Raw genomic sequence first — 15,696 nt, forward strand, 5'->3', positions numbered from 1 at the left:
GTGCACAAATTTGTTTACATCTCTGTTAGTGAGCATTTCTCCTTTGCCAAGATAATCCATCCACCTGACAGGTGTGGCATATCAAGAAGCTGATTAAACCGCATGATCATTACACAGGTGCACCTTGTGCTGGGGACAATAAAAGGCCACTTGAAAATGTGCAGTTTTGCCACACAACACAATAGCACAGATGTCTCAAGTTTTTCTATTGGCATGCTGACTGCACGAATGTCCACCAGCGCTGTTGCCAGAGAATTGAATGTTAATTTCTCTACCATAAGCCGCCTCCAACGTGGTTTACAAAAATGTGGTAATACTTTCAACCGGCCTTACAACCGCAGACCACGTGTAACCTAGTCAACCCAGGACCTCCACATCCAGCTTCACATCCAGCTTCTGAGACCAGCCACTCGAACAGCTGAAGAAACTGATGAGTATTTCTGTCTGTAATAAAGCTCTTTTGTGAGGAAAAACTAATTCTGATTGGCTGGGCCTGGCTTCCCCAGTGGGTGGGGGCCTATGCCCTCCCAGGCCCACCCATGGCTGCGCCCCTGCCCAGTCATGTGAAATCCATAGATTAGGGCCTAATTTATTTATTTCAATTGACTGACTTCGTTATATGAACTGTAAATATATTTCTGAACTGTAAATAATATATTTATTTAAATGTATAAAATCGTTGAAATTGTTGCATGTTGCATTTAGATTTTTGTTCAGTATAGAACCACCGAGTTACCAGCAAGTCAGCACAAAGACAACAGGAGCTTTGCCTCCACTATTCCAGCACCATTTCAACATCATCAAATCAACTAGGCTATATATCATTAGTTTAATACCGTGAAAACAAACTTAAATATACCAAAAATGATTTAGTCCAATCAATGTTGCTAAATATAATGTGGCTGTCCATGGTAATGATTTGTTTGTGCTCAAGTAATAAAAAACAAAAACAAGTTGACTTTTATTTTTTTTCACCTTTATTTAACCAGGTAGGCTAGTTGAGAACAAGTTCTCATTTACAACTGCGACCTGGCCAAGAAAAAGCACAGCAGTTCGACACATACAACAACACAGAGTTACACATGGAATAAACAAACATACAGTCAATAATACAGTAGAAAAAATAAAAATGTATATACAGTGAGTGCAAATGAGGTAAGATAATGGAGGTAAGGCAATAAATAGGCCACGGTGGCGAAGTAATTACAATATAGCAATTAGACACTGGAATGGTAGATGTGCAGAAGATGAATGTACAAGTAGAGGTACTGGGGTGCAAAGGTGGAAGATAAATAAATAAATACAGTATGGGGATGAGGTAGTTGGATGGGCTGTTTACAGATGGGCTATATACAGGTGCAGTGATCTTTGAGCTGCTCTGACAGCTGGTGCTTAAAGCTAGTGAGTGAGATATGGGTCTCCAGCTTCAGTGATTTTTGCAGTTCTTTCCAGTCATTGGCAGCAGAGAACTGGAAGGAAAGGTGGCCAAAGGAGGAATAGGCTTTGGGGGTGACCAGAGAGATATACCTGCTGGAGCGTGTGCTACGGGTGGGTGCTGCTATGGTGACCAGTGAGCTGAGATAAGGCGGGGCTTTAACTAGCAGAGACTTGTAGATGACCTGGAGCCATTGGGTTTGGCGACGAGTATGAAGCGATGGCCAGCCAACAAGAGCGTACAGGTCACAGTGGTGGGTAGTATATTTACATTTACGTCATTTAGCAGACGCTCTTATCCAGAGCGACTTACAAATTGGTGCATTCACCTTATGATATCCAGTGGAACAACCACTTTACAATAGTACATCTATATCTTTTTTTTGGGGGGGGGGGGGGGTTAGAAGGATTACTATATCCTATCCCAGGTATTCCTTAAAGAGGTGGGGTTTCAGGTGTCTACAGAAGGTGGTGATTGACTCCGCTGTCCTGGCGTCGTGAGGGAGCTTGTTCCACCATTGGGGTGCCAGGGCAAAGTATATGGGGCTTTGGTGACAAAACGGATGGCACTGTGATAGACTGCATCCAATTTGTTGAGTAGAGTATTGGAGGCTATTTTATAGATGACATCGCCAATGTCGAGGATCGGTAGGATGGTCAGTTTTACGAGGGTATGTTTGGCAGCATGAGTGAAGGATGCTTTGTTGCGAAATAGGAAGCCGACTCACTCTACTTCTAGACTAGTTGAACGCCAATGCCATCCTCTTCTTTCATGTTAGCAAAACGGTCTATGGCTCTGTCATACAGTACACTTTTAGTTTTTGTTGTCATAGGCTACGAAGCTAAAATGCTTGCTAGCCTAACTTCTTCGCATGGGCAATAATGAACAAGCTATGTTAACTAGCTAGTTATGTGAGCCTACTAGGCTACATCTATGCTACATATTGAACTTCAATCGTCTCAAGCCAACATTAATTCATGGTTAGATCAGAATCGCCATCATAATCATTTTCCTGTACAGATAATTAAGTCAAAACCACAAGTCCAAATCCCCATCTCCATCGATGGTTTAGAAAATGGCTTATTTAGCAAGCTAGCTACTGCAGGACATCAACACAAGCAGACCAGAAACAGACACGTTATTCTGACAATGGCAGATGTGATTTGATTGTTGTGAAGCCAAATCCATACTAGCCTCCCTTGGGGGGTTGCTGCAGCAGGACAACCCACAGTTGAGCTCAGTGTGTCCAAACGTTTGACATGTACTGTATATATTTTTTAATTAGTCTAATATTTGGGGAAGCCTGGCTTTCCTTGACATCCATGAATACACACCACTGGGGATGCGACACCATTCATCCACAAGAAATTCCATCCACTTGATATTTTGTTGATGGTGGTGGAAAATGCTGTCTCAGGTGCTGCTCTAGAACCTCCCATAAGTGTCCAATTGGGTTGACATCTGGTGACTGACATACGTTTGTTTTACTATACTTTGAGGACCAACAATTGATTCCCATGAAAAATTATTTCCCCTAACCTTAACCCCAAATCCTAAGCTAAAGTAGCTGTTTTCCTTGTGAGGACCTGCAAAATGTCCTCACTTGTCAGCATCTTCCTTGGTTTACAATTGTGAGGACTTCTGGTACTCAGCAGTATAGTAAAATACACATACTTTAAACCCCCTATGCACCTTTGAGACCCCTCGTTCAAAGTCATTGAGATCTCTTGTTCTAGCCATGGTAGCCAAAATAATGGGTAGCTGGGCATATTTATACATGACCCTAAGCATGATGATATATTAACATGCTTAATTAACTCAGGAACCACACCTGTGTCAAAGCACCTACTTTCAATATACTTGGTGTCCCTCATTTACTCAAGTGTTTCCTTTACTTTGACAGTAACCTGTACATTCCTCTTTCTTGTCAAATTCTAGCCAGATTTTCCAGATCTGTTGATTTCATAACCTTGTTTTTACCAAAAGTGTCAAGAAATTATATTTCAACATTAATATGAACATGATGTAGAAAATTTATTGGCATTTAAAACATTCAACAACTCTCAAAATGTTAATATTGAAGATCAATGGCCTAATCAAAATAGCCTACTATGCAAATACGAAACAAGTATAAATAATACAAATATTGTTGAACAAACCAACAAAGAGCTGAAGTGCAACTTCAACACAACTAACATACTCCCCAATCAAACAATTCAACCAACGATAAGAGTTCAACATTTCATTGTTTCATAAGAATTCTTGAAGATGTGCTTCACTTCCAAGTTGATTCATTTTTCCTGCAAAGCAGAATCATTTATCATTACACTCATTTTTTCTCTCTGCATTGTTGGGAAAGGCCCATAAGTAATCATTTCACTGTTAGTCCAACTGTTGTTAACTAAGCAGGTGACAAATAAAATTTAATTGGACTCAAGGAACCCATTGGATTCTAATCATGGAATTTCCTACTCCTTTATTGATCTCCTTATTGTACTATTGTGTTATCAAGTATGGTAAATGTGACAAGATGAGACTGACAAAATGTACCTGGATAGTGGTAGAAATTGGAGCACTCTCTTGACAGGTTTTTTCATCTTGGTCTAATGAAAAAAAGCAACCGAAAGATTCCATTGTCAACAAACCAAGCCAACAAACCCCAATTCATCACAAACCTATTCCAGACAAATCAGAACACACCCTAAAGCCACTTGCACAATGCCCATACAATACCCAACACACAGACACACCTAGCCAACTCAGTTTCTGTTGGTGTTTGTTTGGCATTGTATGGGCAGTGTGCAACAGGCTTAATTGTTCCTGTATGTCACTGTACCTTTGGCTGCTTTACAGCGACTGCTTTATACATCAATCCTCTCCTCTTGCTCCTCTCCTCTGTGTTCAGTGCTATGTAAGGGCTGAGGTCGACACCAGGGTCAATGGCGCTGGATAGAGACCTGGGGGCAAGGTAGGGGATGTAGCATCAGTGCATGTTTAAGACTGGCTACATTGCAGCCGGCAACAGCAGACTGACTGACCTACACATCACCCTACATCTTAAATGACTACTCATTATAATTTGGAGATTAGACAATCTGCTCAAGAATAATCGAACACAGCCTTATCTCCATACTCCTTAAACAGTGACTGCTTATGCACTACACGTTATGAAAAGTATGATCATATCATTCTCAATCTCAACATTAGAGAAATCTAAATAGTCAGGCCGCAGAACAGAGTTACATGCGGTTACCAGAGGGAGATGTTAAGAGATCAAGCAGAGACCTTGGAGTTTCTCATTCATGTCTTCCAATCAGTCTGTCTGATAAAATGTATCTGGGCCCAAGGTACTGCTGAGTAACTTTGTTTTGATACAATAATGAAAGGAGAAGTAGGAGGAGACTGAGGCCTTTAACATTAGCTAAATGAGTCATGTACATGGACAATATAGCAAGGGTTACATACAGTGCCTTCAGAAAGTATTCACACCCCTTGACTTTTTCCAAATTTGGTTGTGTTACAGCCCTTATTTAAAATGGTTTACATTGATATTGTTTGTCACTGGCCTATACACAATGCCCCATAATGTCAAAGTGGAATTATGTTTTAATGTCTACACATTAACTAAAATTAAAAAGCTGAAATGTCTTGGGTACAATAGGTATTCAACCCCTTTGTTATGGCAAGCCTAAATAAGTTCAGGGGTAAAAATGTGCTTAACAAGTCACATAATAAGTTGCAATAATAGTGTTTAACATGATTTCTGAGTGACTACCTTATCTCTGTACCCCACACATAAAATTATCTGTAAAGTCCCTCAGTCAAGCAGTGAATTTCAAACACAGATTCAACCACAAACACCAGCAAGCTTTTCCTATGCCTCGCAAAGAAGGGCACCTATTGGTAGATGGGTAAAAAAAGCAGACATTGAATATATCCCTTTGAGCATGGTGAAGTTATTAATTACACTTTGAATGGTGTATCAATACACCCAGTCATTACAAAGATACAGGCGTCCTTCCTAACTCAGTTACCGGAGAGGAAGGAAACCACTCAAGGATTTCACCATGAGGCCAATAGTGACTTTAAAAAAGTTATGGAGTTTAATGGCTGTCATAGGAAAAAACTGAGGACGGATCAACAACATTGTAGTTACTCCACAATACTAACCTAATTGATAGATTGAAAAGAAGGAAGCCAGTACAGAATAAAAATATCCCAAAACATGCATCCTGTTTGCAACAAGGCACTAAATTAATACAGAAACATCCAATACAACACATAACTGAGTACCACTGCATATTTTCAAACATACTGGTGGCTGTATCATGTTATGGGTACGCTTGTAATCCTAGAGGAAAACCTGCTTCAGTCTGCTTTCCACCAGACACTGGGAGATGAATTCCCCTTTCAGCAGGACAATAACCTAAAACACAAGGCCAAATCTATACTCCGAGTTACAGTTTTGACTTAAATTTGCTTGTAAAATCTATGGCGACCTGAAAATGGTTGTCTAGAAATGATCAACAACCAATTTGACAGAGCTTGAAGAATTTTGAAAAGAATAATGGGCAAATGTTGCACAATCCAGGTGTGAAAAGCTCTTAGACTTAAGACGTCAGCATGCTTCAGTTCGGCTGGTGTCTAGCCGAACGGAACGAGTGTGCTCGCATACTCCCTTTAAAGACCTTTACTTGTATAATGAGAAAAAAGTGGCAATAGTACTTTGTCCGTCCATTTTGAGAAGCGGTAAACAGTACACACTTCCTCAAAATAGTATGTATTAATCTAAGATAACTCAAGAAATCTGTCATTACTTTCAACATTTTTGCCAAGGAGATTTTAGTCGCGCAATTGTACATCTAAAATGTTTGGTGCAGGACCGTAGACTTCAGCTCCAAACTTCGTCTTGCCCACCCAAATAATTGTGGGCTTGAACAGCCGAAAAAACCCTCACCAAAACAAAACAAACAAAAAAGTCACAAAATGTCATCATAATATACGCATGAACTCTTCCGAACTGTTTCGGCTGGGAAGCATGCGGATGCCTTTACCCAGAAAGACTCACAGCTGTAATCGCTGCCAAAGGTGCTTCTACAAAGTATTGACTCAGGGGTGTGAATACTTAAGTAAATTAGATATTTCAATAAATTTGCTAAAATTTCTAAAAACATTATGGGGTATTTTGTGTTTGAATTCAGGCTGTAACATGTGGAATAAGTCACAGGGTATGAATACTTTCTGAAGGCACTGTAGATATTGTTGTTTAACAGCAATTCACAGTCCTCGAGTGGCAAGTGTCCTGAGGAGTAACAGCTGGTGGGTACATCTTGAAGAGCTCTTCCATTGAGGCTTCCATTTAATTTTAAACTATATTAAAAATACAATATGATTGTCTTTTGACATTTTCTCATTGGTTCACAAATACATGCACACATACTCATACTGACCATATCAATCTTGAATTGTTAAATCAGATAAGAGGCACCACTGTTGTTGAAATTCACTCTTTATTATACAGTTGCACTTTAAAGATACAGTCAAAGTATCCTTCCTCTGACAGGGAAAACCGGTGAAAGTTCAATTTTTGCAAAATATTTATGAAAACTGGCGATGCACAGCATGTTCAGTAAGTATTTTTTCCTCCTTTTTTCCCCATAAACAAAAATAAATAACATTCTTTTCACATATGAAAATTCAAGAAAAAACTACTGGAACATAAAACAAGCAAACAAAGAAAGAAAAAAACCCCCACCAAATGGCAAGTGGAGAAATACAAAGAGCCCGATGAGTTTGTGTGTGTGCTGTTGACAGTTTGTGAGCGGGAAATGAATCATTGATATGGGCAATGTGCCTATGATTGTCTTCTTTACAATCTCTTCATGATAGGCCACAAATTCAGAAAGTATTTGTATATTTTCATCAGAGACAAAACAGAGCAAACATACAAACATACAAAAAGCATGTGTAAAAACAGCATCTGAACGGGTGTTGGTCGCTTTTGCTAATTTAACCGCTGCTGACAGAACCCTTCAGAACAGAAACGTAGCTTATGATAAGGGCTTGTTATGAGAATGATACTTTTTTTCCCCCCATGCGTTTGTGTCATTAAATGGGGAAGACTGTTAGAATGCACAGGGAAGATTTTAGTCTATTAAAACATTACAAAGAGGGTAAGGGAACACAGACACACACGGGAATATTAGGCTAGTTGAATGCAGAGTTTGAAGTATTTGCATTATAAAAAGGAGTCCCTTAAGCAACTCATCCATGGAGCTACAAAACACTTCTACCTCACTGCTCCCTGTTAAAATGTCTTTATAATTCTGTATTTGACCTAACATTTTATAGTACTAGTGTAGTATTTTAGGGTGGTTAGGTTTATATATTTGATAGGGTTTGAAAGTTTAGCATTTTTTTTTAAATGTCAGTGAGCCAAAAAAGACCAGTTCCTGTATTAAATGACCAGACACACACAGCTGTGCATTGGTGGTATGAACCTTCATGCACTAGGCTTGTTGTTTCAGGGTGTTGATTGATATTGCTTTTAAGAGCTTGAACGATAAGAATGTAACAGAAAATGGAATCTCAGAGCACAAATGAAAAAAAAGAAGGTAGGTTTGTCTTAAATTCTTGATGACATTGTGTTATAGTATTTTAAATAGATGTATAAAATGTACAAACATATAAAAATAAGCTTTGTACTATGCTCATTTTGTGTATCAACAACAAACAAAACTATCCATTGGAACCCTCAAATGAACGAATGTACATGATATCCACTAGGAAGGAGGGCACACTCAATAGGTTGACTAAAATAAAGGCTATGTGATGCTACTATGTGAAGTTACAAGGAAAAAGCCTGAACTTACAAAGTAGGAAAGCCCTGCTTCTTCTCTGGGCTCGTCCTCTCGTCTGACTCGCTGACATCTGTCTCATCTACACACTCCTCTCCTCGTCTTTCTATCTGCTCTCCTCCTCTCTCCTCTGGCTTTCTGCTCTCCCTTTCGCTTTCCTTCTCTCCTGCTGGCAAGTCACTGCTCCTTTCCTTCTTTCCCTCAATCACTGTCACCTCCCTGCTCCTGACCTGTACATGGTTGGTCTTGTTCTCGGACAGTTCGACAAACGTGGTCTGGTTCTTGGCCACGTGTACCACGCTGCTCTCCGACAGCCCTGGGGTCAGAGTTGGAGGTTGACCCCAGCGGCTGCCCGGCCCTGACCCATGACCCTGGAGGAAGTACCTCCCTGACGGCCCCGTCTCCACAGGTCTCCTGGTTAGGCTTGGGAATGGAGAGCTGAAGACGACGGCAGTCTCTGAGGATGAGGGGCAGTGGAAAGGAACCAGTGGTGATTTGATGATGCTCCCAATCCGTACAACATCAGGACAGGTGGAGACAGGTGTGTCCAATGCAGGTGCAGGCTCAGCTCTCCTCCTATGTTGATAGATACTGGCTGGTACTCCACACTGATACGCTGGCGTGGTGGCTGTCTTCTCACCAAAACTAGGTGAGCTGTACTGGAATGGGTTCCGGTTATGGATCTTCTCTTTTGTCTCAGTGGGGGGGAACACTTGGCTCTTAAGCCACTGCTCTGAGTCAGTCCTGGGCAAGGGGGTGCTGGGGCTGGGAAATGACCTGTGGCTGTGACCCCTTGCCATCTCTGAGCTGGCATACTGGTGGGCATCACCGCTTCCTGAACCCGAACTGGATCTCCTCCTCTTGTCAGCTCTGGCAGCCCCAGCGCCATCAGCAGGCTCCAGGGCTGTAGGATAGGAGCTGGGGGTGAGGGCTGAAAGGAGGCACGATCCCCTGGCTGTTCCTAGGGTGGAGGTGGGGTTGGGGTTTCCTGGGGGTGTGTTGGGAAAGACTCCTCTGTCCGGAACTCCTCTTTGCTCAGAACTGCTCTGACGAGGCGGGTCAGGGAATTGGGTAACATCCATTCTTGGAATTTCAGCCAGCTGATTTTCCGTTTTGATGCGTTTCTCTGTGAGAGGGACCGTAGTTTTGCCCTTGCCGTTCCCGATCTCCTTTCCATCTCCCGTTTTCCCTGCGGTAGTAGAAACTTTAGCCTTTTCCGCCAGGAACTTTCTGATCTCCTGTTCAATGCTGTCATCGCTGTCCACTGAACTACTATCTTCCTTTATCTGAAGCACCCCTGGGTTAACAACTCCCGACAGGCATTCTACACCTTTTGTCCCTTCAGATCGGTCTGTCTCATATGCCTGGTGAAGGGGCTCTTTCTTCTTATTGCTCTGTGGATGCTTTGACACATTCTTACTCACTTTGCACTTCTCTCTGTTGTCGTTCCCACTCTGGGCTGTAGTAGTAGTAGTAGTAGTAGTAGTGACTTTAAGGGTCGTTTTCAAAAGCCTGGTGGTCTTGGGCTCAGGCTCCGTTCTGAGCTTCTTTAGAGGTGATGCTGTTTTTCTAGACAAATACTCATCCTCCTTGAGGCCCTTCCTTGACTTCAACTTCATATCTCTAGTCTTCTTTTTCAACTTCTTCTTTGTCTTGAGCAAGTCTTTTATTGCAGTGTCCAGGTCTTCGTCACTGTCCAGTGAGCTACTCTTCTCTCCGCTCTGTTCCCTCCTCCTCTCTGAGCCCTTCACTGATTTCAGTGGAGCTTTCTTCAGGGATAACACGGATGAGCTTGGCCCTCTGTCATGCTCAGTCAAGGGTTTTGGGACTGCCTCTTCTTTCATTTTGAGATCAGTCTCTCGTTCCTCCTTGGAACCGTTCCTGCTGCCGCCTTCCTCTCTGCGCTTTCTTCTCTGCGTCAAAGACAGCCTCAGTGTTTTCTTCTGGGCCAGACTCAGTTTGGTGTTTTTCTCTGGTTCAGTCATAGTGTTAGTTCCACCCTGACTTGTAGTACCAACAGCTGAACCAGGCAACAGTTTGTGCATTTGGGCCTTCTGCTCGAGAAACTTCCGGATTTCCTGTTCGATCCCCTCCTCACTGTCAACGGAGCTCTCATCATCACTTTTATTATTATCATCAGGACAGTTTGTGGAGATGAGGAGGGAAGTGGTGGTGGTGGACTCTGTGGAGCTGCTGTTGATATTGATAAGGTCTGCTGCGTTAGGGTTAAAGGCCTCTGGAATTTTAATGACAGCTTTAGAGATGTCCAGAATGGCCTCAGCACACATCAGCTCAGCTGTGGTGGTAGTGATGGTGTTCACCTTCAGGGTGGCTGGGCCTGGGGTGGTGTCCCTCTCTCGCAGGGGCTCCACATGAGTCAACAGGAGGAGGCCGTTCCCTTTGGGACTGCTAGCTGCTAATCTCTTCTTGATAAGAGAGAGTGAGGAACTTGGAGTTTGTGAGGGTAGATAGGATTTTACATCCCTAGTCTCAGGTTTATTTTTTTTATTTTTAGACAGTTTGTGTTTTTTCATGGCCCCTGCCGGAGTGCTGATGCTCTCTGGACAGCACAGGGAAGTGGCTGCTATACTCACTTGCTTATGTTTAGGGGGTAGAGATAGAGAGAGTTTGGGTACACTCTTTTTCTCTTTCTGCTTCTCCAGCTGGTAGTGGCGGATAGCCTCCTCAATTCCGTCATCGCTGCTGCTGGAGTCTGACTCCTCTTTGAGGAGAAGAAGGGGCTTGGAGGACTGTCTGCCTCCTCCTTCATGTCTCTCTTTCTTCTTCTCCTGCTGGTAGCGTTGAATAGCCTCCTCTATACCGTCATCACTACTGCTGTCACTGTCAGACAAGTGTTCCTCCACTGCTTTCACCAAGGGACACTTCAGTTTGTCAGAAAGAGGGTTCGAAATAGAAGGGCCTCTCTTCCGTTCGAAAGAGGACAGTTTTTTGACCACCGCTGCTTTGCTTGTTGTGCCCAATTTCTTAAAGGGATTCTCTTTGCAGGTGGGTGTCTTACTTTTTACACGTTTTTTCATGGGTTGTGGTGTGGTGTTTTGCATTTCTTTTTTGACACTTCTCGGGACCTGGTTGCTGGCAGTTAAAACCTTATTGCTGTCGGATTGTGGTTTGGGAGATTCTGGAACGGTTAGAGGAGACTTCCTCCGCGGCATCTTGGGTGGCTGCAGAATATTAGTGGATGGCTCTGGCTCGGCCTTGCGTTTGTGGTCGTCCTTTTCCTTCAGGTACTCCTGTATGGCCTCCTCGATCCCTCTATCCACCGAGTCATCGCTGTCAGAACTCTGGCTCTCCGAATCAACATTTGAGGAAACTTCTGGCACTGCCAGCAAGTTATTAATGTGAGTGGCAGGAAGAGGTCCTCTGAATTTGGGCCCCATCACCACAGGAGGCCCCCTCCCGGCCTTGCAGCCCTGGCCCTGGGAGCCGCGGGCTCCGACATCCTGTCCTGGTTGTCCTGACAGCACCTGGTTCCCCTCTGTCTCATTGCCCATGTCGCGTGAGGAATGGGTGCTCCTTAGGCTCTCTATGATCATCTGGACCTTCTCTGGGATGGGTGTTCCAGTGGTGGACAAGTCGCTGTCAGAGTCATTGAAGCAGATGGGCAGACCGCTAAAGCCTCCGGGCGGACCGCCACACGATGACTTCCATTCTGTGTGAATAGCCGCGACTGGAGGCACGTTCATCAAGTACATTCTAGTGTGGTGCTGGGGTGGGTGGAAGCATGGGAGCACATCTGCCTCTGACAATACTCACATTTTTACATCTGAAACAAAGAGAGAAACGAGAGGGGGTCAAAATACAGCTTTTGTATGCATATCATACAACATTCTTTATGTACAGCTGAAGTCGGAAGTTTACTTACACCTTGGCCAAATACATTTAAACTCAGTTGTTCACAATTCCTGACATTTAATCCTAGTAAAAATTCTGGTCTGAGGTCAGTTAGGATCACCACTTTATTTTAAGAATGTGAAATGTCAGAATAATAGTAGATAATCATTTATTTCAGATTTTATTTCTTTCATCACAGTCTCAGTGGGTCAAAAGTTTACATACACTCAATTAGTATTTGGTAGCATTGACCTTAACTTGTTTAACTTGGGTCAAACGTTTCAGGTAGCCTTCCACAAGCTTCCCACAATAAGTTGGGTGAATTTTGGCCCATTCTTCCTGACAGAGCTGGTGTAACTGAGTCAGGTTTGTAGGCCTCTTTGCTCGCACACGCTTTTTCAGTTCTGCCCACAAATGTTCTATAGGATTGAGGTCAGGGCTTTGTGATGCCCACTCCAATACCTTGACTTTGTTGTCCTTAAGCCATTTTGCCACAACTTTGGAAGTATGCTTGGGGTCATTGTCCATTTGGAAGACCCATTTGCGACCAAGCTTTTAACTTCCTGACTGATGTCTTAAGCTGTTGCTTCAATATATCCACATAATTTTCCTGCCTCATGATGCCATCTACTTTGCGAAGTGCACCAGTCCCTCCTGCAGCAAAGCACCCCCACAACATGATGCTGCCACCCCCATGCTTCACAGTTGGGATGGTGTTCTTTGACTTGCAATCCTCCCCCCTTTTCCACCAAACATAACAATGGTCATTATGGCCAAACAGTTATATTTTTGTTTCATCAGACCAGAGGACATTTCTCCAAAAAGTATGAACTTGGTCCCCATGTGCAGTTGCAAACCGTAGTCTGGCTTTTTTATGGCGGTTTTGGAGCAGTGGCTTCTTCCTTGCTGAGCGGCCTTTCAGGTTATGTCGATATAGGACTCGTTTTACTGTGGAAATAGATACTTTTGTACCTGTTTCCTCCAGCATCTTCACAAGGTCCTTTGCTGTTCTTCTGGGATTGATTTGCACTTTTCGCACCAAAGTACGTTCATCTCAAGGAGACAGAACGCGTCTCCTTCCTGAGCGGTATGGCGGCTGTGTGGTCCCATGGTGTTTATACTTGCGTACTATTGTTTGTACAGATGAACGTGGTACCTTCAGGCGTTTGGAAATTGCTCCCAAGGATGAACCAGACTTGTGGAGGTCTACAATTGTTTTTCTGAGGTCTTGGCTGATTTCTTTTGATTTTCCCATGATGTCAAGCAAAGAGGCACTGAGTTTGAAGGTAGGCCTTGAAATACATCCACTGGTACACCTCCAATTGACTCAAATGATGTCAATTAGCCTATCAGAATCTTATAAAGCCATGACATCATTTTCTGGAATTTCCCAAGCTGTTTAAAGACACAGTCAACTTAGTGTATGTAAACTTCTGACCCACTGGAATTGTGATACAGTGAATTATAAGTGAAATAATCTGTCTGTAAACAATTGTTGGAAAAATTACTTGTGTCATGCACAAAGTAGATGTCTTAACCGACTTGCCAAAACTATAGTTTGTTAACAAGACATTTGTGGAGTGGTTGAAAAACGAGTTTTAATGACTCCAACCTAAGTGTACGTAAACTACCGACTTCAACTGTATGTTGTTCAAATAGTCACTGTAAACTATAGGCTATCCATCATTGCATTTCGATTAAGGACCTATAAAGGACTACATCACATTAATGCTGAAATGCTCCTTTATTGAATATCATGATTATTACAATGCTTTTTAGAGCTACAGCAATGCAGTAAGGGCATAGGCCTAAATTGGCCAAAATACCAAATCTGCCAGAATATGAATTGCTTATAATTTACTAAATCACTTAACCAATTAGGGTTAATCTACAGAGACTATGGGATGCACGAGTACACTGTATTAAACTAGCAGCAGGTGGAGGGGTGGTCATGTGTAGCGCGATACTCAAACCCGCCATACTGTATCTCCACTGTCTGAAGCCTACCAATGAGAGTGATCAACAACGTTGCCGACTTCCAAGGCTGCAGTAAACCGCCGAGGAAGGGCCTCAAGCTCCGAGAAGACCAAGCCTAGGCTACTGTTTCATTCAATAATACTTCACAGAAACGCCAATATCATGTGATACACGAATAGAACGGGATATGAGTCAATGTACATGTACAGCCAGTGTATGACGGTAGAAAGTCAAACTAGACGACAATCTGTCCAAATAGCCATCATCATCATACATAATTTAACCCGAGAACGACTTCACACTGGATCCAAAAATGATTTGTTCAAATTGAACTTTACCTGTGACAACATTAACATAGTCTGCATAAGGCTATACCTGATAAATAGGACGGTTTTATTTCCAACAAAATCGTTCACGTACGTCGAGGACATTCTCTCCGTACCTCAATGCATCGGTTGTCACAACGCCACCCCCGGCAGTCCCCGTATCCCTCTAGCGGCCCAGGCTGCACTTATGGCCGGTGTGTATCACTAGGAGACACCGCAGACCAACCAATGTTCCTTCGCTACCCGGCCACTGATCATCCAAACCCTCACTTTACGTTGTCATCTTCTCAAAAGGACACGGGTTGCTCGACAATATGTTTTTATCACTAACAACGATATTAAGTTAAATGTATAAAACAGGCGGGATTGGGAAATCTCATTGAACCTATTCGTTGTCTTGAGAAATAAGATACTTGCGGGCCTCTTCTGTACAACCGGCATTTTTTCTGCGAAGAAAACCTTTGTATTGTGCTCCTCAACCACCTCTATAGTCACACGGGACTGTCGTGTCGGCACAAGATATATCAGGACGTCAACTTAGCTCAATTTACCTGGTTATGGTTGAATCGCTTCATACGCGTTAAATGTCCACCAGTTTCGCTGGTTTTCCTAGTAGCTAATTCTATAGATTTCAGCAGTATTCACACACAGAACTGACACAAGCAAACAGCGCACGGTCTCTAGCACCCCTTCCTCTCCGCCTCGGTCAGCTCTTTTTTTTTTAAAGGAACATAACCTAACTCTCAAAGTTGACCAATGACCGTAAGGACTATGTTGGCTTATGTAACAGCTCCAACCTAAAATTAACCTACAAACCATTTCATATTCAGATTTCATTGATATGGACAGATATGTTAGACATTAAACAGGGAGGCCTCAGCCTAATTTAATTATAGTAGCCTATGATTTTTACAAATCATGCCCACAGAGGGGTTGGCTGTTTAGCGTGCACAACTATGGTGTGAAAGTTATGGCGTTGGCTTGGGTTGTTGACAACATGCATGCTATATTTTGTCTCCAATGTTTTTTGAAAACGTAAATAAATTGGCACGATGAGCATTTGTTGACTTTGAAATACATCGTTAAAGTTGTTGGTTAGCTAGCTAGAACATGTTTTGCCATATTAGTATAGACTTGACAGCAGTCAAAACACCTAAAAACAAAACAAGGTAAATATCAATAACAAGATAAAACGGTCTGAAACGAGCCACCTATGATTCCCCACATTGCAGATTTCTGTAATTGTTGC

At 42.7% G+C, this 15,696-nt stretch overlaps 1 protein-coding gene across 2 annotated transcripts; it reads right to left on the bottom strand.

Annotated features, from left to right (window-relative positions):
• Positions 1–3,450: 3,450 nt before the first annotated feature.
• On the bottom strand, positions 3,451–15,158 carry LOC115203845 (protein phosphatase 1 regulatory subunit 26). 2 transcript variants are annotated; one of them, XM_029768876.1, is made up of 5 exons: positions 14,999–15,158; positions 8,308–12,076; positions 4,272–4,392; positions 3,986–4,038; positions 3,451–3,735 (listed from the first exon to the last, which is right to left on the bottom strand). In XM_029768876.1, exons 2-5 carry the CDS (start codon positions 12,003–12,005, stop codon positions 3,711–3,713), a joined length of 3,897 nt encoding a protein of 1,298 aa, XP_029624736.1. In that variant the 5' UTR covers positions 12,006–12,076; positions 14,999–15,158; the 3' UTR covers positions 3,451–3,710. The 2 variants fall into 2 exon arrangements, with proteins under 2 accessions (XP_029624736.1, XP_029624735.1); XM_029768875.1 differs by having other exon boundaries at positions 3,451–4,038.
• Between the last annotated feature and the right edge of the window lie 538 nt (positions 15,159–15,696).

The sequence above is a fragment of the Salmo trutta genome, chromosome 12, assembly GCF_901001165.1.
Source record: "Salmo trutta chromosome 12, fSalTru1.1, whole genome shotgun sequence".
Taxonomy (NCBI): Eukaryota; Metazoa; Chordata; class Actinopteri; order Salmoniformes; family Salmonidae; genus Salmo; species Salmo trutta.